This window comes from Molossus molossus, unplaced genomic scaffold, assembly GCF_014108415.1.
Source record: "Molossus molossus isolate mMolMol1 unplaced genomic scaffold, mMolMol1.p scaffold_m16_p_6, whole genome shotgun sequence".
Classification (NCBI taxonomy): domain Eukaryota; kingdom Metazoa; phylum Chordata; class Mammalia; order Chiroptera; family Molossidae; genus Molossus; species Molossus molossus.
The window spans coordinates 53673224-53700278 of NW_023425399.1; the positions used below are offsets into that span (position 1 = coordinate 53673224).

Below are 27055 nucleotides of genomic sequence, written 5' to 3' on the forward strand. Positions count from 1 at the left end.
GACTTGTTCCTGTTTTAAAGGAAAATGCTTTTGGTTTTTGCCCATTGAGTATGATGTTGGTTGTAGGTTTGTCATATATGGCCTTTATTATGTTGAGTTATGATCTCTCTATTCCCAATTTGCTGAGTTTTGTTTTTTTTTAAATTTTAATTAAAAATGGGTGCTAGATTTTGTCAAATGCTTTTTCAGCATTTATTGATATGGTCATATAATTTTTATTGTTCAATCTGTTTATGTGGTGTATCATATTTACTGATTTACAAATATTGTACCAGCTTCGCATCACTGGGATACATCCCAACTGGTCATGGTGAATACTTTAAAAAAAAATATTGCTGGATCCAATTTGTTAATATTTTGTTGAGGATTTTGATATCTATGTTCATTAGGAATATTGGCCTGTAATTTTCTTTCTTTGTAGTGTCTGTATCTGGTTTTGGAATCAGGATTGTGCTGGCCTCATAAAAAAGAGCTTGGAAGTCTTGAAAGTCTTCCTTTCTCTTGAATTTTTTTGGAATAGTATGAGGAGAATAGGTGTTAGTTTTTCTTTGGTAAGACACCCCCGTGAAAATATCCAGATCAGGGCTTTTATTTGCTGGAAATTTATTAATTACTGCTTCAATTTCCTTAGTTGTTACTGGTCTGTCAAGTTTTCTGACTCTTCCTGGTTGAGATTTGGAAGACTGTATGATTCTAGGAATTTGTCCATTTTGCCTAGGTTGTCCACTTGTTGGCATATATGTGTTCATAGTATTTTCTTACAATCCTTTGTATTTCTGTGGTGTCACTTGTTATTTTACCTCTTTTATTTCTGATTCTATTTATTTGGCTTCTCTCTGTTTCTTGGTGAGTCTGGCTAAAGGTTCATAATTTTTGTTTACCTTTATTTTTTATTCTTTATTGATTTTAGAGACAGAGGAAGGGAGAGGGAAAGAGACAGAAACATCAATGAGAGAGAACATCGACTGGCTGCCTCCTGCATGCCCCACTGGGGATTTGGCCCACAAGCTGGGCATGTGCCCTGACCGTGAATCAAACTAGTGACCTCTCGGTGCATGGGCTGATGCTCAACCACTGAGCTACACCAGCGGGGCTTTGTTTATCTTTTCAGAGAACCAGCTTTTTGTTTCATTGAATATTTTTAAATGTTTTCAGTTAGTTTCTAAATTTTTTTTCCTTTATTGACTTTACAGAGAGAAGAAGTCAGTAAGAGAGAGAGATAGAAACATCGATGAGAGAGAACATCGATTGGCCACCTCCAGCATGCCCCAACTGGGGATCAGGCCCACAACCTGGGCATGTATCCTGACTGGGAATCGAACCGGCGACCCTTGGTGCATGGGTCAGTGCTCAACCACTGAGCCACAGCAGCCAGATTTTAGTTTTTTTAGAGAGAGAAGGGAGATAGAAACATCAATGTGAGAAACATAAATTGGCTGTCCCCTGCACACCCCCTATTGGGGATTGAGCCTGCAACCGAGGCACGTGCCCTGACCAGGAATCAAACCAGGACCTCTCAGTCCATGGGATGACACTCAACCCACTGAGCCACATGGGCCGGGTTCATTGATCTTTTGTATGTTTTTTTTTTAGTCTCTATGTCATTTATTTCCTTCCTTCTACTTACTCAGGGTTTTTCATTTTGTTCTCTTTCTAATTCTTTAAGTTGTAGGGTTAGTTAGTTTATTTGAGCTTTTCCTTGTTTCTTGAGGTAGGCCTGTAATGCTATGAACTTCAAGACTGCTTTCACTGAGTCCCATAGAGTTTGTGTTGTATGTTCATTTTCATTTGTTTCCAGGAAGTTTTTATTTCTTCCTTGATCTCACTGGTAACCCATTCATTGTTTAATAACACGGTATTTAGCTGCCATGTGTTTTAATGTTTTTGAGTGTTTTTACTGTAATTGATTTCTAATTTCATGCCATTCTGATCCAAAAAGATGCTTGATATGATATCAATCTTCTTGAGCTTGTAAAGACTTAGTTTGTGTCCTAACATGTCTTTGAGAATATCCCATGTGCACTTGAGCAGAATGTATATTTTGGGTAAAATTTTCTGTAAATATTAATTAAATCCATCTGATGTACTGTGTCATTTAGGGTCTGTGTTTCCTGGTTGATTCTTTGTGTAGAAGATCTATCCAGTGATGTCACTATGGTGTTAAAGTCTCCTACTATGATTGAATTGCTGTCAATCTCTCCCTTAATGTCCTCCAGAAGTTTTAAACATATTTTCGTGTTTCTATATTGGGTGCATATATGTTTACCAGAGTTATATCCTCTTGTTGGACAAATCTTTAATATTAAGTAGTGCCTTTCTTTGTCTGTTGTTTTGGCATTTTGAAGTCTATTTTATGAGATATGAGTATTGCTACCCCAGCATTTTTTCATTGACATTTGCATGCAATTTTTTTTTTTTTTCCATCCCTTCACTTTCATCTTGTGTGACTTTTGTTCTGAAGTGGGTCTCTTGTAGATAGCATATATATGGGTCATGTTTTCTTATCCAATCAGCTACCCTATACCTTTTGATTGGAGCATTTAAACTATTTACATTTAAAGTTAATATTGATAGATACTTATTTGTTGCCATTTTAATTCTTTATGCCTGTTTTCTTCTCTATTTCTTTTTTTTCTTCCAATAGTCCCTTTTTAGCGTTTCTTGCAATGCCGGTTTGGTTGTAATAAACTCCTTTAGCCTTTTTTTTTTTTTTTTTTTTTTTGTCTGTGAAGCTCTTTATTTCACCTTCAATTTTGAATAATAACCTTGCTGGACAGAGTAGGCTTGGATTCAGCCCTTGCTTTTCATTAGTTTGTATACTTCATGCCACTCTATCTGGCCTGAAGTATTTTCTACTGAAAAATTAGCCGACAGTCTAATGGGAGCTCCCTTGTAGGTAACTTTCTGTCTCTCTTCATCTCTTTAGATTCTTTCTTCATCTTTAACATTTACCATTTTAATTATGATGTGTGTGGGTGTGAGTGTTTTGGGGTTCATCTTGATTGGGACTCTCTGTGTTTCCTGGACTTGTGTGAATTTTTCCTTCACCAAACTAGGGAAGTTTTCTGTTATTTTTTCTTCATACAGGTTCTCTATTCCTTTCTCTGATTCTTGTCCTTCTGGTACCCCTATGATGTGAATGTTGTATATTTCATATTGTCCCAAAGCACCCTAAACTCCTCTCCTGCTTAAAATTTTTTTTTCCATTTGTTGCTCTATCTGAGTGTTGTTTTCTACCTTGTCTTCCAACTTGCTGATCTGGTCCTCAGCTTCTTCTAATCTACTACTAAATCCTTCCAAAGTATTCTTTATTTCATCTATGTCATTCTTTATTTCCACTTTTTTTTTTTTTTTTTCATAGCTTTTACCTCTTTTTTCCAGGCTGATGTAGTTCTCACTGAGTTCTTTATAATTCTCATTAAGTTGCTTGTATTTCTCATTAAGTTGTTTGAGCACCCTTAAAACCATTACTTTGAATTCTTTATCCAACAAACTGCTTGTTTTCATTTTATTTAGTTCCTTTTCTAGTGATTCCTGCTTTTCTTTCTTTTTTTAATTCACTCGAGAATATTTTTCCATTAATTTTTAGATAGAGTGGGAGGGAGAGAGGGAGAGAGAGAAAGAAACATCAGTGTGAGAGAAACATATTGATTGGCTTCCTCCTGCACAACCCCGACAGGGTCCGGGTATTGAACCTGTAACTGAAGTACATGCCCTTGACTGAGAATCAAATCCACAACTATTTGATCCATAGCCAACTCTCTGAGCCAAACCAGCTAGGGTCATCCTTTTTTTAAATTCGGGGATTATTTCTTTGTCTCACCCTTTTAGCAGTCTGGTAGTTTGAGGCTAGGTGAGGAACACCAGATGGCATAGACAGGTGGGTGTGTCCAGGGGCATTGGGTCGAATCTCGAACCCAGTTGGTTGTCCAGGTGTGCTGGTGGCTCTTGGCAGTGGGGCAGGTGGCTCTTGGTGGTGATTATGGTGGTGGCTGTCCTATAGTGGCAGTGGTGGCCGGCAGTTCTTGACTGCATCAGGACCTGTGGGGTCAGTGGTCTGGGCTGGTGCAGGCCTGTCCAAGCCAGCGCCTCCTGTCTGCTGTAGTCTGGGAGGACTAACAGCTGGTGACTGGTGTCTGTGTGTCATCGGAGGCACTGATGGGGTGCACAGGTCCAGCGGGAGGAATGGTTGGGGTGCACGGGTCTCATAGGGGTGGGGCTGGCATGCCTGGGTCCCATGTGGGCAGTGGTGCTCCTGCCATGTGTGGCTCCCATGACATGTGGCTACTGTATGTGGGCTGGTGGGGTGCAGTAGAGGCTGCTGGTCCAGTGAGGCCAGGTACAACCACGTCTCAGGGCACTGGGCCTCCTCCCAAGAAGGACCCAGCAGGTCTTCCAAAATGGCAGTGATTTCCAGCCCCAAGTGGGGAGAAGCACCTTGCCAAGCAGCATGCTATGATAGCTTGCTGCTCCTCCACCTTTAGCATTGGACCCGTCCATCCTAAGTTCCCACCCTGCCATGTGTAGAGGCTTACCCACACTCATTCCCACTCCAACTCTCTCTTGCACACGTTCTCTCACTCACACACTCACCCTCACTCTGGCCTTGCCCACTGCCACGTTCCAAGGTGACTTGAGTTTTCATCAGACACATACTCCACTATCCCTGCAGCAAAGGGAATTAGGGAAGGCAGAAGACAGAATAAGCCCTTTATTGGGATCACGATTTCTGAGGTTCTTGAGTTCACACTCAACAGGCTTCATGTGGCCCCTTTGCTTGGGGGGAGGTGAGGCAGTGGGCATCTGCACCTCTATTTTAATATCTTTCAAAAATATGTTTTTATTGATTTTTCTAGAGAGAAAGGTAGAAAGAAACATCGATCAGCTGTCTTCTGCATACCCCCTACTGGGGATCAAGCCCAAAACCTGGGCATGTGCCCCGACCAGGAATTGAATCAGGACCTCTCAGTCCATGGGATGATGCTCAATTCACTGAGCCACACTGGACAGGCTCCATTTTGATATCTTAATGTTGCTTAATTCCTCCTTTAATTTATATTAAGCTTCTTAGCAGCAGTGATGAATTCTTTTAAAACAAGAAAGGACCCTTTGCAGAAATCTTTCCCATACAGTGTAAATTGAAATTAAAATATAGTCAAGACTTTGTAGATTGAAGGTGCATGGAGAGGGAAAACCAGTGCATTATGTGGAAGAAATGATTTTGTTTTAAGGTAAAAACAAAACCATTCTGAAATAGGTCCTGAGAAGCAAACAGAGGCTCAATTATTAGAAGAGCAGCTGAAGCAAAGGAAAATTTGTTGTCACACGACAGGAGAGGGTGGGGGACAGCAATAGTTGGTGTGGGGATGGTGGCGATTTAGAACCACCTAATACCATCCAACATTGGCTCCTGTCCATCCCTCTTGGTGGAGGCCCAGGGCAAAAATGATACTCACCTGGGCTGGGGCCAAATTCCTCTGAAGTGGCTGTGGCAGGTAATTGAAGCCATTTCTGGTTCAAACCCTCGCCTAAAGTTGCACAGCTGTGAGAGGGGAGCCCACTTGGCATCTCTGGAAGCTTGCCTTGAGGGTCCCCTCTCTCAGCACCCCAGAAGGCCTTGCGGGAGCAGATACTTGGCACTGGGGCTATGGATGCTGTCCCCTGGCATAAGCCACCAGCTCCCTCTTCTCATCTGCCCTTAGGTCTGTTGCCAAAGAGATCCCTTTAGATAAAACCTGATCATCCCTCTCAGTTTTGAAATCTCCAGCCATTCCTCAGTGGGTGGCCAAATTCCTCTAAGCAGCCCCTTACCAATTGCCTCCTGTAGACCCAGCGCTTCTTCACCAGTACCACTCAGCCCTGCACAGGGCCCCACCATTCAGCCCTGCACAGCATCTCACCATCTAGCCCTGCAGAGGGTCTCACCATACAACCCTCTGCACAGGGCCTCACCACTCAGCCCTGCATAGGATCTCACTGCTCAGCCCTGCACAGGATCTCACCACTCAGCCCTGCACAGGATCTCACCACTCAGCCCTGCTGAGGGTCTCACCACCCAACCTTGCACAGGGCCTCACCACTCAGCCCTGCATAGGATCTCACTACTCAGCCCTGCATAGGATCTCACCACCCAGCCCTGCACAGGATCTCACCACTCAGCCCTGCAGAGGGTCTCACCACCCAACCCTGCACAGGGCCTCACCACTCAGCCCTGCAGAGGGTCTAACCACTCAGCCCTGCACAGGATCTCACCACTCAGCCCTGCTGAGGGTCTCACCACCCAACCCTGCACAGGGCCTCACCACTCAGCCCTGCATAGGATCTCACTACTCAGCCCTGCACAGGATCTCACCACTCAACCCTGCAGAGGGTCTCACCATCCAACCCTGCACAGGGCCCCACCACTTACCTCTGCCCTGGCTCTGTATAAATGTTCCTCCAGCCTGGGGTGCTCCATGATGCTTTCTACCTGTAAAACTCTACTCTTACTTTAGTTCTCAGCAATAAGCTTAGCATCTTGGTTCGACCCTCTCTGATACTTTCCTAGCTCCCTCCTCCATGAGGATCAAAACCCTACACACTGCCCCACATCCACTACATTCAGACCCTGTGTCCCCTGGAAAGAGAAGATAGTCTGCAGTAGCAGTAAGCAGCTCCAGGAAAGGACACTACTGGCAACCTCAGCCCACCTGTTATCTTGTCTCATCTGTCAGTGGGCTGGGTCCTGAGAGCTGGCTCTTTCCTAAGGGCAATCTCCTTCTCCAAAGGGGTCAGAGCTCAACCACCTGCAGCCTGGCTCTTAATAACCCACCCACAACCAGGTAGCAGAGTCAGGCCCTATCAATTTACCAGAGGCTATTGACATCAGAGGAAGTTGGACTGGGGGAGGAGGCAGGAGTGGAATGGCCCTCTTGTCCCACATGCTGTGCCCATTCAGCTCTGGAGGCCTTCTCCTCAGTACACAGGAGACCTGGACCCTAGTCCCTTCCCCTCAGCTCATGCTCCCTATCAGCACAAGCAGGAACAGCCATGTGGGTACTTGACTATTCAGGGGGAATGGGCTAATTCATGAGTGTTAGGTGTGCTGGGTAGGGGCAGGGGCAGGGGCAGGGGCAGGGGCCCTAAAACCTGGGGATGGACCTGAGCTGTCTCTGAGTGGCAGTTTCCAAAAGGTGAGCCTCAGCAGAAGTGCTCCTGGGGACTCTTTCTGGCTGAGCCTTGGGCTGAGGTTTGATAAAGTCTCTGGGTGAGGCAGGCAGGCTGGAGTGTAGAGCCTGGGCCTGGCTAAATCCCTGCTGTGCTCTAAGGGAGGGAGAGAGCAGGAATGAGGTGGGCTGCACAACAGCGGATATCCTATAAGTCAGTCTCCAAGCAGGGGAGGTGACTGCCCAAAGGTTACATAGCTGGTAACCAGGGAACAGTGATTCAGATTCAGGCCTGGGGCTTTCTTTACAAAGCTCTCTGCCTGCTGCAGGCCTGGGAGTCTGTCTGTGGGCCTGGCCACCCCAGGGCCCTGCTCTTTCTCTCTGGGAACAATGCTGTGGGTGGGGGGCATGGAACTAAAGCTGTTTCTGAATGGAGAGAAGATAGCAAAAGGTAAGGGTGTGGCATGGCTGGGGGCCACCCCAACTCTGGCAGTGTGGGTGGGTACCTCATCTCCAGAAACTCCCAGGGATGAGCCCTGGGGACCACTATGCTCTGAGTTCCAAAAGTGGGTGTGGGGTGGGAAACCAAAGGCCTTGGCCACTGCCCAGCTAGATACCGAAAGTGGCCTAAATAACAGAGAGGAGGTCTGAAGCGGAAAGACTGTCTTGTATGAGGCAGGCTTGACCCACACTGCCCTAAGGTGGACACCAGCCAGCTCTCCATAATCACAAAAAGAACACCAGCAGTAATGCCAACTAACATTGACAATACCTTTACCATATGCTTGGCCCTGTTCAAAGAGCTCCTGCACAACAGTGCTCCAAATTCCACAACCATTCCCTTGGGGGACTACTTATTCACAAGAAAACTGAGGCACAAAGGGATGATGCAGTGAGCTGAGTGAAAACTCACTGACTTCAGAGCTGGACCTCTGCTGTACCACAGCCTGGCTTGGGGTGCAGGGCTACCCTTAGGTGCTGGTTCTGACTTTGCATGACCTCCATCACAGGTGTATGTGAAGTGAGCTCACTTCTCTAACAGACTGTGGCTGTCTGAGGGCAGAGACTAGATCCTAGAGCCTGACACAGGCCTGGCCCAGGAAAGACCAAAAAAGTACTTTTCCTCAACTCACATGAGAAGGGCACACTATCTACTCCATCATTAGAGGTGGAAACTGAAGCCCAGAGATACAAAATGACTCTCCCAAAGTCAAAGAGTTAGTGATAGAGAAGTAATCACATGTCCTCATTTCTACCTGGAAGAACCCAAGTTCTCTTCCAGGTAGTCAGAGGAAAGGGTCCATCCCTCTTTTCTCAGCACCGCACAGTGCCACTTTTGTACCTGACTGGCCATGAGCTCAACTCTGCCAGTGAAACACAAATATGTGCACACATATTCACGTACATACATATACACATAAGCATGTACAACGTACACACACACACACACACACACACACACACGTGTTCACACACAAATGCCCGCACACAAGTCTCTCAAACAAGAGAGTCCCCTAAAAGGCAGGGGCCATGCCTTTATAAGATTCTGTTCAGCTCCTAGAACACAGTGAGTCAGTCTTAGATAATTGTTGTAGGACAGGGATCAGGTCTCAATGAGGGCTGTGAGGGGACAGGCAAGGGATGGGTGATGTGCTGCTTCTGGAGCTCTGAGCCCATGGTCTGGTCTGAATTCTGGGCCTTACTGTCCCACTCTGAGCTTTGTTTTTCTCCTGGGTCTGAATGAGGGGTGATGGGAGTAAGATATGCAGCAGGCTCTGCCTCTAGGATGCTTCTGTTGTCCCTGGGCTCTCCCACTCCTGCAGGTGACCCACCCTTCCAAGAACAGCTCCCAGGGCAGGCTGCAAGGGAGGGTGCAACTCCTGGTGGCCTCCACATAAACTGTCCCCACCACTGAAAGAGCAGACTTTTAACACTCCAAACACTCACTCCTTAAATGTGTATACTCTTTTTTTATTTTATTCTCACCCGAGGACATTTTTTTGTTTTTTTGTTTGTTTGTTCAGATAGAGTAGGAGGAAGAGAGAGAGAGGGAAACATCGACGTGAAAGGGATGCATTGAGTGGTCGCCACCCACATGACCAAACCAGGGCTGGGGACAAACTGCAACTGAGGTACATGCCCTTGGTGGAAACCTAATCTGGGTCTCTTTGGACCACAGGCCAACGCTCTAACTGCTGAGCCAAACCGGCCAGGGCTAATGTATATACTCTTAATAGTAGTTAATCTTCAATTAAAATACCTAGAACAGAAACTAAGATAACTGGAATAAAAGGTAGAGCTTATTGACAATAAAAGTCTTCTTCATATTTCTTTTCTTTAAAAAAAATTCCACATATGGAGCTTCTGGTGAAGACAGCAGCGTAGGTAAACGTGATACTCACCTCCTCCCACAACCACATCAAAATTACAACTAACCTGGCTGGTGTGGCTCAGTGGCTGAGCATCGATTCATGCACCAAAAGGTTGCCAGTTCGATTTCTGGTCGGGGCACATGCATGCAGGAGGTGGCCAATTGATGTTCTCTCTCTCTTTCCCTCTCCCTTCTTCTCTCTATATAAATCAATAAGGAAAAAAAAATTACAACTAAACTACAGAACAACCATCTTTCAGAATTGCCTGAACTCGAGCAGAATGGAAGTCCTACAACTACAAAATTAAAGAAGAAGCCACATGGAGACTGGTATAAAGGGTGAAGGCCTTCCCTAGTCTCTCTACGCAGCTGACTTGTCCTTTCAGTGACAGCTCAAGCTGATTTCCCTTTTCTGGTTCACCCTGCCCTGGGATGGTCCCACTGTGTGCGACAGACCCATGGGCTCCTGAAGGTTCTGACCCTGTACAACATGAAGAAGGAACGAGTGTAGGCAGTCCCTCCAGCTCCACAACCAGAAATACAGAGAGGGGCCAGGTGAACTGAGAAAAGGCCAGTAGCCCTTGGGTTCCCTCTGCTTTAATCAGAAAAACAGAACAGATAGTCCTCCCTCTTCTTCCACATGATGTCTCCTAAACTGGGTTTCACAGAGCACCTACTTAAGGCATGGGCACCGAGAAATGGCAGAGCTGGCTCCTCTCTGCTAGACATACTGGCTGTACCACAAGCAAACACATGATCAATGAGGAGAAGGTCCAAGAGTTGCAGTGGAGGGACTATAGGGTTGCTGAGAGACTACACTGGGGAGACAGAGTCCTTGCATAACAGTGGTGCCATTAAATTGAGGGAGGCCAAGCAAGGCTGGTCTCTTACTGGAGAACAGTGAGACTATGGGTGGGTGTTGAAGAAGTGATGCACCTGGCTGGCCTGGGAAGAGAGTTAAACCAGGAGAACCCCACCTATAAAGGGCAATTTCAGACAATGACTATGCCCTGACCTCTGGACGCTCCCAGGCAAAGACAGACTGAGGGGATCCCAGAGAAGGGGGTCAGAAAAAGCACTGTGAAGGGTGATGTGGCATGTGGGTTTGGCTGAAGGTGGGGCTGTGAGCTAAGAGTTGCAGACGCGTGCATGAACAGCTGCAGTGGGAGCCCAGACCTTTCTGTGGCTCTCCCGAAGGACGGTGACCAGACTGGATGCAAAAAAGAGAAAGCAGCTGTGACTGGAAACTGGGAAGAAAAACAGAGTCAGAAAATGGATTTCCTTCCTTAGGTTGTGGTTCTGAGATGTGGGCTTGAAAGGACTCCATCGCCAAAGTAATGGCTGACTTAAAATTAGCACTTGGTGGAAACACAGAGTTGCGAGGGCCTCTGGACAGAATGAGCTGGAGGCAAAACGAGCCCCAACAGGTGCTTTGTAGGGACATTTGTCTCTTTGTCCTGGGTCCCTGCTGCTGTGCCTCAATACATGCCCCCTCCCCATAACCCATTGCACACACCTGGGCCAAACCAGCCTTCCTGCCCTTCCTACTTCTGTATCAGTTCTAGGCTCTGGGCCAAGCCTGCCAGTCCCTCAAGGCCCCAGTGGACCTACTCTTAGCTTTAGCCACACTGCTGTTGCCCCATACTATCCCCCTGGCTTCTCCAGACACCATGAAGGCTGCTCTTCCAGACACCTCCGGAAAGGCCCACGGTCCTTCTCAGTCTGCATTTGCCTACTTGCTCTTGTAGAGCTTCCTCCCTGGGCTGTGAGTTCCTTGAGCGGTGAGATTGGAAGGGACCCAATTCTCAGTCCCAGGCCCAAGCAAAGTTTGGCAAATGTATTTACTCAACAAATGTTTAGTGAGCATGTTGATTCAGTCTCTATCCTCATGGGGCTTACAACTGATGCACCCAGTAATCAGCAGGTGAACAGACAAGTAGTCAATGTTATCACAAGTTAACAAGTACATGTTCTCTTCTAAATATGCTCTTATATTAATCCATTTAGGTACAACAACCTATAATGAGTAATTTCTGTTATTTCTTCCCATTTAGAAATGAAAAAACTGAAGCCCAGAGAGGTGAAGCCATTTGCCCAAGAACACACTGCTAAGGAAATAAATGGTGGAGCTAGAATCCTGATTCATTTGGGCTTACAAACCAAAGGTCTCACCATTGGATAAAATGCCTCTCACATGCAACGAAAGAAAGATCAGGTGCTATGAGCGAAAAGACAGGTGAGCTACTTACTGAGACAGGGAGGCCAAGGAAGGTCTCTGGGTGATGTTTAAAGCCAAGACTTGAAGGAGGTATACAAGGAAGCCATGGGAAGAGAAGAGAATGGTGGTGTGGGCAGAGGGAATGGTGCATGCAAAGGATCTGAGACGGGAAGGAGTTGGACTTTCTGAGAAAGTGAATTAAAGCTGGTGTATTGGGAGAGGCGGAGTGAGGAGCCTGTCAGAGGGGCCGCTGTTCAGGCCTGGAAGCTGTGAGCCACAAGAAGTCACCAGAGGACAACGTGGGTATCAGTAGACTCTGAATGAATGAGTGAATAAATGCATTCTAGAAAGTCAGAGGAGAGAGCTGTGGAAAGAAGGGTCAATAATATCCTCTCCCAGATTCCCTCTTAGAATCAACACCCCTGAGGCAAGCTGATCTGTCTCCAAATTGTCTCTGGCTATCATCATCAAAGGCCACTTGAGAAGTCCACACCCTCCAGGGAGTTCAATGACCATCCCAGTGGGTGGGTAGGTGGACTGCAGCTGAGTACCTGAGGGAGGCCAGTCCCAAGCACTGGCAGCAGAAGCTGGGAAAGCTGGTGGCCTATAGGCCTGGCAGGGACCTGATAGGAAATCACCTGAGATGCTGACTTATCCAGTGATTGGGGCTAGATTGGGCTGGGCCAAGCTGTTGGACACTGTGCAGAGGCTAAGAGTGCTGGGACTCACTGAAGACTTAGGGGTGCTCCAGAGGGTATAGGAGTGTGGAGGGTGAGAAGAGAAGGTGTAGAGTAATTCTGGTCTTGACAAAGGTCCTGGGGACTGCGTATTGCCTCCATGTGGCCCCTGGATTGGTTGTTTCTGGTTCTGGGAGTAACAGGGAAGAAAAAACATGAGAGTATCCACCCAAATTCCAATGACCTATGCACAGTTTTGGGGGAGTCCAGGTCCTGGGGAAATAGTCTGGGTAGGCCTCTGTCCATACGGGCTGTGTTGATTCAGAGCCTCCTGCTCCTAAATATTCCTCATTCCCACTGTCCCCAGTCTCTGACCCCATGTACCCATTTGAACCTTTAACTCTTTGTTTGCGACCTTCCGCATGCCCAGATGGCTATCCGAGTGCTTCTCCCAACTGTACAAGTAGAAAAGGCCAGCCAGGACCACTTCTTCCAGGGAGCCCTCTATGTTGAGTGGATGAGCCCCACAAGCGAAAACAAAGACTGCCAGAGAAGCCCACTGGACAGGTTGGTGCTCCCCAGGCTTCTCTTGCACGAATGGCCCCTGAGCTGCCTTTTACTGGTTGGAGGCCTCATGCAGGCTGGCTTCCTGACTCTCAGAGCCTCCATAGCCACATCAGTAGAATGAGAGCAATGGTGCCTGCCATGTGGGCAGGAAAGAGTAAATGGGATTGGGAGTACCAAGCAGGGGCTGTCCTCTGAGCCCCACTCAGCAGAGAGGGTTTGATGATGCTGGAAGAGGCCCATCTGGCCTGGACTGTGGTCTGGGTCTGGTGTTAAGCAGAAGTGACTCAGGCTGCCCTCCTCTCCTATTGGAGAAATCAGTGACTGTCTCACATTCCAGGCTGGCATTTTGTATCCTCAAGTGGTCAAATGTCTTACCACAGAGCACCTTCATTGCATTCACTTTGAAAAGAATTTTTACCTAAAAAATAGCCAGAACAGTGAGAACTGCCAGGACATATAGTTATTTTTACCCAAGGAAAACTCAAGTGTGACTGCCTCTTTCTTAAGCGAACCAAATCCTAAACCAAACCACCTCTGGGGCCCATGTCTTTATGGCAAGGTCCAATGTCATAGGAGAAATGGCACTCAGGAGAGTGGCTAAGCCACCTACAGTCCTGGGCCAATCACCTGTCTCTTAGTACCTGATTCACTTGCCCGAGCCCTGTGATAGTTCATGGACACAGTGTGTATGGAGCTCTGGGCTAGGCCTCTCCAGAGTGAGCACCTGGGAAGCATAAGCCCCAGACTCCAGGGAGGGTAGGTGCCAGGCCTTGGAGGAAGCTCTACTGATAGCAGCAGAAATAAGTATCCAGGGGGCCTAGAGCCCCCCCATAGCCATGCCTGGATCTGCCTGTCAGGCCTCACATAAAGCTCATTTTATTCATTAAATCAGTTGTGGTGTCACTTATCATTACACAGACCCTCCTGCCTGTCTCTGCTGACACCAGACCCCAAAAGCAGTGGCCCAAATGGCTGGAGGAAGAGAACTGGGTTGGGGAGCTGTAGGGGACTAAAGGTCAGTGACTGACAGCTCACTCATTTGTGAGGATGTGCTCAGAATGAACAAAGCATCCTGCTTATTATAAGAACTAGAAATCTGGCTCATATGTCATCCTTTCTCTCCCTGATCTAAATTTTATCTGTCCTGAATTCCTCTTCACCCATCAAAACTCTTGGATGATCCACCTAGAACTTCCTAAATCTCTTCACAGAATCACTATTTTTGCCATACCCATTGCTACCACCTCTATTTATTACTAAATATTTCTTTAAACCAACTCATTAGTTCAATTAGAAATTATATGATACCATAAGCTGACACTCAGGATCCCTTGTCACCCACAAAGTACATGTTAAAAACATACACATAACTAGGAACACCACCTGTAAGCTTGTTTATGTACCACCTCGAATCCTCTTGGATGCCCCCAGGAGAATCTGAGTAGCACACAGTCCAAGTTGTCTCCTGGGCATTCCTTTCCTTGCAGGTTCTCAGACCAGCCTGCCTATCAGGTGACATCTCTCAGGCCGTGGGCCAGAGAGTTGTGGGCACTGAGCTCAATCTCAGCCTCAGAGCCCAGCTGTGGCCCTGCATGAGATTCTCCTGCTTGGTCAGTGACTTCGGTGAAAAGGGACTCAGAGTCAATGAGGCAGTGCATGTGAAACAACCAGTCGTGCACGGCACACAGTAAACAACAGTGTCACTACTGTCATGGGGGCTGACTTGTAGCAAGCTCAGTGAGCTCATGGGAGGAGATCCTGTAAACTCTATAGCTGCAGTCATAATCTGGCTGTCTGTGAGTCAGGTCAGGCCCCTAAAAGTTCTTTAAAAATAGTGGATGAGCCCTGACTGGTTTGGCTCAGTGGTTAGAGTGTTGGCTCGTGGACCAGAGAGTCCCAGGTTCGGTTCCCGCTGGGGGCACGTGCCTCAGTTGCAGTTTGTCCCCAGCCCCGGTTGGGGTTGTGTGGGTGGCAACCACTTGATGTGTCTCACGTTGATGTTTCTCTCTCTTTCTTCTTCCCTCTCTCCCTCCCACTCTATCTGAAGATGATGCAAAAATATCCTCGGGTGAGAATAAAAAAAAAAAATAGTGGATAAGTTGCCAACATTTAAAAATGTGGGCCTGCATTTCCAGGGCAACATGTGGCCTAAGACAAGCATGGGCCACTCCTTCAGACAGAGCTCAGTCCTCAGGCACTGCGGTCAGTGCTTCCCACTACAGTCCCCTACAGGGCCACTAACCTGTGCTGCCTGCTAGCTATAAGCTTTAAGGCCATTATGTCTAAGCTGCAGCAGCTACAAATTGGTAGACCCTGGTGGCTGTCTGGAGAGACAAGAATCCAGACTGCCTGCTATACCTTGGGGTGGCTCAGGGAGATGCTGGAGGAGGAGGAAGCTGGGCTGGGGCAGAAGAACCTGGGATATGTCTCTCTGCTGCCTGGTGCCCTTTCTCTGATTTCTGAGCACTGTGGGGTTGGAAGAAGTCACAGTGGTAGGAGGGCATTTGGTAGTGCTCCTCCTCACATTCACACAAAATCCCAGGGAGGCCTGGGACCCTGCCTTGTTGTTGCTGCTACTGTGAGGACAACCCTGCGCCGGCCCTGCACCTTTCTAAATTTAGTTAAGTCCTCTGTAAAACTGGATAGTAACACTGCTTTCCCAGACTGCCCCTCACCAGACCATGGGAGGAGTAAGAAAACTCCCGGTGCACTTGGTCCAGCAGGGACTCAGAAAAAACACTGAAGGAGAAACAGAAGCTTTGTTCCACATGGCTCCTCTCCAGCCTTGCCTGCATTCATGTAGGTAAGTGACAATATAGCTACCTCAGGTCCTGCAACCTCTACTCCCTCACTGGTGTGCATGTGCATGTATGTATGGGTGCATGTAGGTTTTCACATATTTGTGCATGCTGGGGGGAGACGGGCTGGGGGTAACAACCATGCCCAGTAATAGGGTTGCTGTAAGGCCTATGTGAGTTAGCAAAGTCACCTGAGCTGAACTGTGCTGGGTCCTAAGCATCCACTTAATCACTGTTCTGGTCTTCTTAGCTCTCTCAGCCTTTAGAGACAAGACCCCTAGTCACCTTCACCCTGCACATCACAAAGCAGCCAATGAGATCTGGTGGCTCCGTAGGCTCCTGCTGGACGACTTCACAGACCGGCTATCCCCCAGAGGGAACCCTAATCTCTTCAAAAGTCAAGGTGCCCTGGGTCCCCCAGAGCTCAACCACTCTGGGCAGTGGGAGTGCCCTCTCTCCAGAGCAATGCTGAGGCCCTGCTACCTGGAACACCCTCCCCCAGGTGGTCTCCCACACCCTTCAAGGCTGAGCTTCAGAGAAGCCTCTTCCCTAGCTAAGCCCAGCTGCTGCTTCTCTCTCTGCCCAGGGGCAGAGGTGCCTGGCCCTCCTTACTGGGACCTACTATTCTCATCAGATAAAAAAAAGAATGCCACTCTGGGAGCAGACACCAGCCTCCCTGCATTTCTGAAATTTAAATGACTCACTAACCTTCAAACTGAGGACATGAGATGTACAATTCTGAATTTCTAGTTTGTTTTGAAAAACCTCTCTTCAGCCCGGCAGGTGTGGCACAGTGGTTGAGCATCGACCCATGCACCAAGAGGTTGCCAGTTCGATTCCTGGTCAGGGCACATGCCCAGGTTATGGGCCCAATCCCCAGTTGGGGGTACACAGGAGGCGGCCAATCGATGTTCTCTCTCATCAATGTTTCTATCTTTCTCTCCCTCTTCCTTCCTTTCTCTCTAAAAATCAATAAAGAAAAAGAAAAGAAAACAAACAAACAAACAAAAAACACCTCTCTTCATATTCCCTTCCTGCATCAGAAAGGTAGAACAGGCTACAGCTGCCCCTTCATGGCCTGTGCTATACCTGGGGCCCCCAGCCACTTTCTATCACTGCCATGCACTGCTTCTTTTACCTGAGACTGGCTCCCCTCTTTCAAGTCCCCTGCCCATCCATGAAGGCACCTGAGTCCCTTCCCCAAACCCTATAGCCCTAATGCCACTGGCCCAGGGTCTGGCAAAAGGTCAAGAGTGGTGGGCACTTGCCAATGGCTGGCTAATGTCCGCTGGGCCAGGTTCAGTCCAGGTAGCAGCAGCCTGAAAAGGCACACACTGTATCACTGTTGTTCTCCCTGGGAAATCAAGTATAATAACGAAGAGCTAGGCTGAGCACCCAGATTGCCAGGATCCAAACCCTGGCTTGGGCTCTGGTCAGCAATGTGGCTTCATATAAGACATCTGACTCTGCCTGTCTCCTCATCTGAAAATGTGAATGGCCATAGTATTTTACAGGGTGTTTATAAGGCCTGAGTGAGTTAATATAATGGAAATCACTTAGGACAGTGTCCAGCACAAAGCAAAGTCTGAACAATAGTAACCATTTTTATTATTAGGCCCCATCACAACCACCCACGGGTATCTAGCATGCATCACTCATTCAGCACATCTTACACATATCTACTGATAATGCACCAGACCCTGTTCCAGGTGTGGGGGGTACAGCAGTGTACTGGTTAAGTTTGCAAGAGGGACAGACTTACAACCAATAAATAAATAAAGGAGAACATTTCCAAGAGTGATAGGTGCTATGAAGAAAGGAAAATAGAGCAACAGAGATTGATGGCACTGAGTCTGGGGATTGGAGATGCTATTTTGGATGAGGTGGTCAGGAAGGCCAGTCTGAGGCCTCAAAGACAAGAAGAAGCTGTCTGCAAAGATCTGAGGAGGGAGCAAAAGAGAGGGCTTCACTCAGGACCTCCATAGGGCAGGAAGGAGCCTGGTATGGATGGGGGAAAAAGTTTGGAAGGCAGGGCTGTACAAACCTCATCCTGGCCAGCTAAGGTAATCTGCCTCTCAGGTAGGCAGCAGGTGGAGCCCCAATGTAGACCCTTCCACCAACTTCCTTTGTAAACAACTAGGAGCGGAATCCAATGTGCTTCCAGCACAAGGTTGGAGTGGGCAGTAGGGAAACAGAAGGGAGATGGGTAAACGTTATCTTTTCTTCTTTCTCCCTCTTTTCTTTTTTCAGGTTCATCCTAGTAGGATTTTGAGGATATGGAGAGAGAAAGGGCAAAAACTGAGAGTGGCAGGAATTTATGAGCTCAGAGTGCAGCATGCCTTTGGCGATGGTGAGGGAAAGAGGGCTGCTTTTGCCAAAATGATATTCAATTTTTTAAAAGGCAACTACAAAGCCATGATTAAGCTCAGGGCCCTAAAAAAAAGCCCATAAAATCGAAAAATATTTATCTGGAAGGGTGGCAAGTCCAATAAAAGTTTTATGAATGTTTTATAACTGCCTTGTCAGGGAGCTGGCCTCTCACTCACCTCCTGTGGAAAAAAAAGACATACAAACACATGCAGTCACTGGCACAGATACACACACTCACTGATGCAGAGACACATACTCACTGGCACAGATACACACTCACTGACATACACATACTCATAAATATGACATATACAGACTCAGACACACCTGCAAAGCCACGCAGCCCACACAGGCTCCTGTTGGCACCACATTCTTTTAGCGAGCATGGGGCAGCTGAGAGAGGAGATGGGGGCAGTATTGCCTCTCTTTGAGCTTGTACAAGTCTACAGGGATCTGCACACTGTGGCCCAGTCAAGAGTGCCAGGGTCTCAGCTCTGGGCATGCTTTCTCCTCCTCTGCCATGTGTCTGGCTCTTGGCTACAGTCTACCTTGGCAGGCGTAAGGCCCCAGGGCCTCCTGTTGTCTGTTTGCAGTGGGCCAGCTGGCACCCCATTGTCCCAGGAGAGCCACCTCAAGGTCTAGGAGTTTGATAGAGGATTTCTGATTTGAGGCCTTGGATTCCTCTCCTGTAGCAGCCCAGGAGGCCAGATTGCCAAGGCTTTATTCTTTGTAACAACCCAGGAGAGTGTTAGGACCCTCATTTTAGAGAGTAAGAAACTGTCTCATGGACAAATGCTCAGGCCTGTCTCTGTTGGCTTCTCCTGTTCTAAGGTTATGGACAAAGTCCAACACGAGGCCCAAGTGTGAGTTAGAGCCACTGACATCTCCCACGACCCACCCCTACTCCTGGGCCCAGCCACAGGGCCTTCTTATCCTTTTGTCCAGTGCCTTTCCTATCTCAGGGCCTTTGCACAGACTTCTTTCTCCCAGCCACCCTAGTGAACTCGCTGCAATGCTGCTTCCTAAAAGGTGCTCCAGATTCCATCCAGGCCCCTATGAGACCTGCTCTCTTCCTCTGTGGCACTCATCTGTCTGGAAGCATATACTATTGTGGGACTATCTGACTACCCCTTTTATAAAGCTCCAGGAGGGCAGAGACTGAGCCATTTCTCTGGTCACTGAGTCCCCAGCCTGAGCCAAGGGGAGGTAAAAAAACGCATGAATGGGCAAGCATCAGGCTCCAGAGCCTGCAGATATGGGTGGCTTCTCCAAGGTCCCCACTGATCATAGGTTGATTTCTAAAGGTCAAGGCTGACATTGTTCAGGCAGCTGTAACTCAGCCTTGCTTTGCCAGAAGCTCACCCTTGATTCAGAGATCAAATCATCCATTGTCTGGGGCGAGACCAAGCCCAAGAGGCCAGTTTCTAGCAACCAGCAATCCCCTTTCTAACAATAATAAGAACCAGAGCTCAGGCAGAGAACCGACTACATACCAGGCACTCACCAGGTGCTTCCAGGTCCCAGCTCCAGATCTATGAAATGATTAAATGCCTAGGTTTCCCTTCACCCCTGGCAAGACCCAATAAGAACCTCCAGCTCTACTCCACTTGAAAGGCTGTAAGGATTCCTACAAAGGCCTGATATTTAGGGCCAATCCTCATCCTCCAAGAAACCAGACTGAGCACAAGCTTCTAGAAAATCTGAAAACGGCATCCCTCAATTGGTAAGAAGGATGGTAGGGTGAGGGCAGAAGAGAGGCTGGTAAATGTGCAAATGAGCATTGCCACCTGGCCGGCTGGTCCTTGTTCTGTCTGCAGACATTCACATTCTAGGGCCAGACAATCACAATCCTAGTGCTTACCTAGAGAAATGCTTTGACACTGCCAAGGAGAAAGTGGAAACCACCCATCTGTCCTCAGTCAGGTAACAGGTGCACAAACTGGTGCATGCAGACTATGGAATAACACATAGTAGTCAAATGAGTCAACTAGAACTGTTGACTAGAATAGCAAGTTCTAAAACAAAAACAGCAATTGTTCCAAAAACACTTGATTCAGTGCAAGACCAAATACGTAAAAACTTAAAAACATATATAAACCATCAACAATGTTTGGGATGCAATCTTATGTAGGAAGAACACAATAACACATTAAGAGCATAAGGCCCCTGACTTAAGGGAGTGGATGTTACCTACAGAGAAGTCAGGGCAGGGGGGTTGGCTTTATTAGTAACATTCTATTTCCTAAAGACAGAGAGAAGAGAGAACAAGGGCATGAGAGATTTGAAGCACATGATCTATCTGTTTGATCTTGCTGGTATCAGGGTTGTCTATTCCGTTCTGTATGGCCAAATTTTTCATGGTTAAAAGAAATTTTTATTTATTTACTTTTTAGAAAACCAAGTACTGATTAAAAGGAGAAAGAGATGCAAGGGACACAAGATGAAGGCCACTAGCTGTGCTCTGGGCAGTCCCTGCCTAAGTACATGTATGCTCAGAGCCCCAGCTTCTTCACCTGTCCACTGGGATGACACCAGTCTCAGACAGCTATCACAAGAGCTGGCTGGGCTTATGTGAGCCCAATACCTGAAATGTCTGTGACTGAGAACCTGAATGGTCATGACTCTGGCACCTGCTACCACATGGGGCCAGTTACCCACTTGCTCCTTATACACACTGGCCTAAGAAGCACAGGAAACCATGGACTCCCTCACGAGACACCCAGGGAAACAATGCAAAATCAAAGTGTTGTGACAGAGAAGCAGCAGGTGCCTTGGGGACAACTGACGGGACTTAACTTCATGTAGAGTCAGGGAGGAAGATATGACCCCAAAGAAGATACTTTCTCAGTCTTCAGCTTCCCTTTTGTTCATGAACTTCTAAATAGGTCTCAGGCCATGAACCTATATTGGCTGTCAGGCACATACCTCCAGACAGCCTTTTCCTGGGGGCCCCATTCTCACTGTGGCCACAGTGAAATGACATGGATGACATGGGACCATGCCCAGGGTGAGGATGGTGGGCAGGTGGTTTCTGTCCACTGTGCTGTGTTTATGTTAATTGCAGATATTTCTAATGTATTGTGTTACTCCATCCATCTTTGTGAACAGTCCGTCTTGTAAAATTCTTTTGATGATGTTATTTTTTCTTGCCTAGCTTCATCATCTGCAATTATTTATAATATCATTGTCTTTGTTTCAAACACTGAGTATAAACATTGTTGTAACAGTTCTTCGATGGGGTTCATATAATTTTTACAATTGCTTTGAAATGCTTCAATGGCCAAAAGAGGAGGAGTTTGGTCATTTGTTGTGGAAAAATACACCCCAAAGTGCTCTCTGCTCTTGGCGAAAGGTCCTCTGTCAGAATGGCTTCCAGGAGAGGCTGGCCTTGTCAGGGGTGGTCCCGCCCAGAAATCCAGGGCAGCCTTGTGGGGTGGGGGTCTGGCAGCAATTATCTGGCTGCTGGGTTAGGTTTCAGAGTCACCTTCTTGAGAGATATTGGGGCAAGATCCCTAAAGGCCACTGTCAGGGTAAGATGCCAGTGAGAAAGATGGATGGCCTGTTTTAATTTTTATTGGAATTTTCTGAAACCTCAACTTTCACCCCTCACCTCTTTTCAACTCTTTTCTCCCAACTCTGTTTTCTAGAGTCTCCTTGGCCAGTTGACATGCTGTGTGGGACACAACCCAGTGGAATGCCCTTGATGCTTGAGGAGAGTCCACCTTCACCTTGGGATCACTGGGGGATACCTAGAGTTGCCCCTGATAAAGCCAGCTTCAGTCCTCTCTGTGCAGGCAAAGCCAGCTTGTTATTGGAGAAGTCCGCTGTTGGAGAAGGGCCAGCCTGCAGGTGGGCCAGCAGCCAGCCTGGTGTTTGGGGGAACAGAGAGAGGTCTACCTGAGGCTTCTGCCCCTGTGCCTCCTTTCTTATGCTCATTGTGTATTCTCAGGGGTTCCCATGGGCAGTTTCTCAGCCCTTCTAGACCATCAGGACCATCATCATCTCCAAATACACTTCAGATCCTGGACTCCTCTGCCCAAACATCCTCAGTGGTTCCCTGGTGCCTGGAAGTGAGGTCCGGCCAGGCCATCTCCCTAGCCTCACACCAAATCCCCTTGTCTCACTCTGTGCCTCCCAGGTAGTTAGGTGCACCAGCCTGCCTGCCTTCCTTGGATGGTGCCAGGCCCTCAGGATGTCGGTATACACAGACCTGTAAGACCCCTGTCCTCAGAGGGCTCACAGGTGATCCCTGAGTCTAGCAAAGGGTGACTTGTCCTTCAGGCTCTAAGAAGTCACCTAATTCTTGGCTTTCTCCTGTAGTGTCTCAGATAAACCTTCTCCACAGCTCTAGCCAGTGGTGGATGATGGAGCTGCCTACTCGTGACACAGCCATCCCACCTGGGGATTGAGTGGCTGAGGACAGGCCCTGAGTCTGGGCTCTGGGTTCAGGGCTAACCATGGGGTTATGTGCAGAGTGAATTGCCTTGGGTGGAAGAGACAGTGTGTTGATGCCTTTGGACAAGAGTTGTGAATGCTGAGGTGGACAAAGGACCATCTTGGTAGCAGTGCCTCCCACTTGCACAGGACTTGGAGAGACAAAGTTTATAGCAGGGGGCTTTGAAGGTCAGAATTCAAGAGGTACTCAGACCCCAGAGTGGGAGCCCAAGGTGGGGAATTCTGGCAGGCATCTATAAACACGCCAGGCTGTGTTTCCACATACTTGCTTCTTTTTATTCTCTTTAAGGAAATTTGGATATGGCAAAATGGTTCACCCCACTAGTTACCAAAGAAATGTAAATAAAAACATCAAGATGTCATTTTCTTTCCTTCCTTCCTTCCTTCCTTCCTTCCTTCCTTCCTTCCTTCCTTCCTTCCTTCCTTCCTTCCTTCCTTCCTTCCTCTTTCTCTTTTTTTCTTTCTTTCTCTCTCTCTCTCCTCCCTCTCTCTCTCTTTCTTTTTTATCCTCACCCGAGGACATTTTTCCATTTCTTTGTTCAGATAGAGTGGGAGGGAGAGAGAGAGGGAGAGAGAGAGAAACATTGACATGAAAGGGATACATTGAGTGGTTGCCACCCGCACGACCCAACCAGGGCAGGGGCCAAACTGCAACCGAGGTATAGCGCCCTTAGCGGGAACCGAACCTGGGTCTCTCTGGACCGCAGGCTGACGCTCTAATGGCTGAGTCAAACTGGCAGGGCCATTTTCTTTCTTTTTTTAAAAAAATTTTTAATCTTTATTGTTGAGAGTATAACAGATGTCCCCCCCTTTTTATATATTTTTTCTTTATTGATTTTAGAGAGAGAAGAAGGAAGAGGGAGGGAGACACAAAGACATCGATGAGAGAACTTTGATTGGCCGCCTCCTGCATGCCTCCCACTGGGCATGTGCTCTGACTGGGAATCGAACTGGTGACCTTGTAGTGCATGGGTCAACGCTTAACCACTGAGCCACACCAGCTGGGCTGTTCCCCCCTTTTAAAGATGCCATTTTCCATGTATTGATTTAGCCAGGATAAATAACAAAGGGTGAGCCCATGCCAGTGACATGGTGGAAATATAGACATCTTCAGACAGTGCTGATGGAAGTATAGAATGATGTGATACTTTTGGAAATCACTTTCCCAGGAGCTTTCAAGAACCTGAATTTTTTAAACATTAAGAGTATTTTCTTTTTAAAAATAAGAAAATGGTAATATTTATTTTTTATTTTTTATTTTTTTTATCCTCACCTGAGGACATTTTTCCATTTTTTGTTCAGATAGAGTTGGAGGGAGAGAGAGGAAGGGAGAGAGAGAGAAACATCGACGTGAAGGGACACATCGAGTGGCTGCCACCCGCACGACCAACCAGGGCCGGGGACAAACTGCAACCGAGGTACATGCCCTTAGCGGGAACCGAACCCGGGTCTCTCCGGACCGCAGGCCGACACTCTAACCGCTGAGCCAAACTGGCCAGGGCAGAAAATGGTAATATTTAGATAGAGATTGATACACAAAGATGTTCCCAGTAATGTTATCTATGATAGAGAGAAGTTGGAAACACTTAAATATGCAGCAGGTGCCCATGGTACAGCCTTGGGGGATGACTGACACAGCTTAGGTTTTCTGTGCACCAGCTGTGTGTTCAATACCGTGCTAGTATATAGGTGCTTTTACATCTCACTGCACATTTAGATCTCACAGCCCCCATGCAGGGCACACTCTTATCCCCATCCTACAGATGAGGAACTAAGGCCTGCCGGGGGGGGGGGGGGGGGGTCCAATCACTCACCCAAGGTTATAGATCTGGTAAGTAGTAGGGATGGGGTTTGAACCAAGCTCTGTCTGAGGCCAGAGCCCAGGCTCTTAACACTGCACCATTCAATCTCCCCTGAAGACTACAGTGTAAAACAGAAAAGGAGAAAAAAAGTTCCATAATTACAGTAATTGAAAAGAATCAAACACAAAATTGTATACACCATAACCCCTAGGCTACAAAAAAAGAAGCCTTTGCAGAGGAAAAAGAAAAAAAGCGAAGAAAAGGTAAAATATGAATGACGGTACTATAGGAGACTTTTTTTCCTTCTTTTTATTTTTCTGACATCCTTAATGCTTTTGACTTCACACATCAGTGGGCTAGGGCTGATGAGAATGAACAACTATCCTTGCCATCAGATTGATCACTATAATCGGGAAAAGGGAAGGTTTGTAACAACTGAAGGGACAGAGGTCCTTCCTAGCCTACCATGTGTGTACCACGGGTCTTCCTACAAGGGGCCCTGAGGACACAGGGAGACTCAGTCAGGACCCTCAGCCTAGAGAAGCTCACCTCTAGGGGAGGCTCCTAGGGAGTCAGGTGAGAGGCCACAGCAATTCAGAGTTCAGAAAAAGAGGCCGGCTCAGGATGCTAAGAGGCTCCTACAGAAGCTACCTCCCACTAAACTGAGGCTGAGCAGAAGTCAGGGGTGAAGGGAAAGCCACTACAGCAGTGAGAACAGGCTGGCACAATCACTGGGCACATTTGCTAGCAGCAAACATCTGTCATTTCTGCCACTTCTTGCAACTGCCCTTGGTTTTCCTTGGGGAAGGTCCACCTTTGGGTCCAGGAGCAGCCATGACCTAGGCTGGCCTATGAATGCCCCCAGCCCTGGTGCTGGTTTGGGGAGGGGTGTAGAACTACTGGGAAACAGACGCTCTCTCTCTCTACTAGATTTGCAGCTGGGAAGACCATTCATGGGAGAGCCTGGGTAGGGGCAACCACTGTAGGAGGGAAGGTCTGAGCCTGGAGGACCCTGACTAAAGCCCTCAAATCTAAGAGCTAAGCCATGCCTGAATACACCACTGCTTGACTTTTTTCAGGTATATGGGTCAGCAGAGTTAAGGCTTCATTAGTCTGTTCCTGAGACCCACCTGGCTTAGTGCAGGATGATGGTCCGGAACATCACAGGGGAATGCTCACACATGTGGCCCTGCAGAAGGCAGGAGGGGGCAGAGGACTAGAGGTGGCATCTGAGCAGAGCCCAGAGGATCCAACACAGGCAGCAGGAGGAAAGGCGGCTTCCATGGGCCCATTTCGGACTGAAGGGTGGCATGTGGGACAGAGGGACAGAGGGCAGGAGTGGCAGAGCTGGCAGGTGGGTGGCTGAGTGGGAAGAAGCTAAATGTCATGCTAATGAGCTTAAACCCTGCTCTAGACAAGAGGGGATGGTCATGGCAGCCCCCACCACAATGGGTCTGTGCCCACAGTAAGGGGGTTATAGGCCAGGGACTAGTAAAGCAGGAGCATTGAAGACTGGCAGAAGTATGTGCTTACCCGGCAGTTAGATCATCTGAGAGGACATTTACCAGTCAGTCCCCAGAGACACACAGACATAAACTTCAGGTCTCACCCTATGCTTCATTCCCAAGTGACAGCCTATAGCCTTTTTGCACAGAAAAGGAAAGAAACTCACACTTACTGAACACTTACAAGGAGCCAGGCACTTTATATACATTTCCTCATTCACCCATCTCAATCCCAAAGGCAAGAAATCTTCCCCTTTTTCATACAGGAAAATTGAGGTCCAGGGCATTATTATAACAACCCCAGTGGCGGGGTAAGCTGAAAGGGGAACTTCTGGAGTTTCCAATTGTTGGGCCCTAAGCTCAGACCATACAGAGCAGATGGGTAAGAGGTAAACTGTCTGAGGTGGGGAGTAGAGCAAGGACTCTGCAGCCAGATGGCCTGGATTCCAATCTCAATGCTGGGATTCAACAGCTGTGTGATTTTGGGCATGTTCCTTTACCTATCTGTGCTTCTGTTTCCTCAATTGTAAAATAGCAATTTCAATAACTGTAATAATGATAGCATCTTCTGTCAGGCTTTTTGTGAAAATTAAATGACACTATTACATGCAAAATACAGAATAGTACATGGCACATACTAATAATTATATAATTGTTTTTCATACATTTCATTTCTAACACTGATCTCTGACTGAGTCACAAACACTAGAGAAACTCACATTGTTTTAACCAACTTTTGTCATATTTTTATTATGTTTTTATTGAGCCCCCACTACTGCCAGGCACTGGGGTGGGGGTGGGGGTCTCCCTGAGTGCCCCTCCCCCACCTCATCTGCTAATGAAAGAAACTATAGACCTCTATGTGAGAATTAAGAGGTATCTACTAATGGAATGGTTCAAATTCAAAACCTGATGCATGAGAAAGGTGTGCAAAAGTTCAAAGATGACTTCGTGAGCTGCATGACCATAAGGAGAAACCCAGTGTAAGCCAGGTGACTCCTAGGAAAGACACAGCATAAGCTGGGTGTGCAGTGTGCCACATCTTAAAGACTCACATAAACAATGCTGTCACTGACTAAAAGGCATCAGACTCTGAACCAGGCACTTCACACATGGCTTCAAGCTGTTGTTCTTTCAACAACCTTAT

At 47.5% G+C, this 27055-nt stretch overlaps 1 protein-coding gene across 7 annotated transcripts in view; it reads right to left on the reverse strand.

Moving 5' to 3' along the window:
* EEFSEC (eukaryotic elongation factor, selenocysteine-tRNA specific) overlaps window positions 1-27055 on the reverse strand; it is a 450913-nt gene that overhangs the window by 11042 nt on the left and 412816 nt on the right. The window contains exon 7 of one of the 7 annotated variants that reach the window (XM_036246064.1): window positions 4594-4666. The exons of 4 other annotated variants lie outside the window; for them this stretch is intronic. In XM_036246064.1, coding sequence (XP_036101957.1) covers window positions 4596-4666 — 71 coding nt within the window. In that variant the 3' untranslated portion in view covers window positions 4594-4595. Of the gene's footprint in view, window positions 1-4593; window positions 4667-20019; window positions 20100-24489; window positions 24522-27055 lie in introns of those variants that run through there. 2 more of the 7 variants (XM_036246065.1, XM_036246067.1) reach the window with 2 other exon arrangements.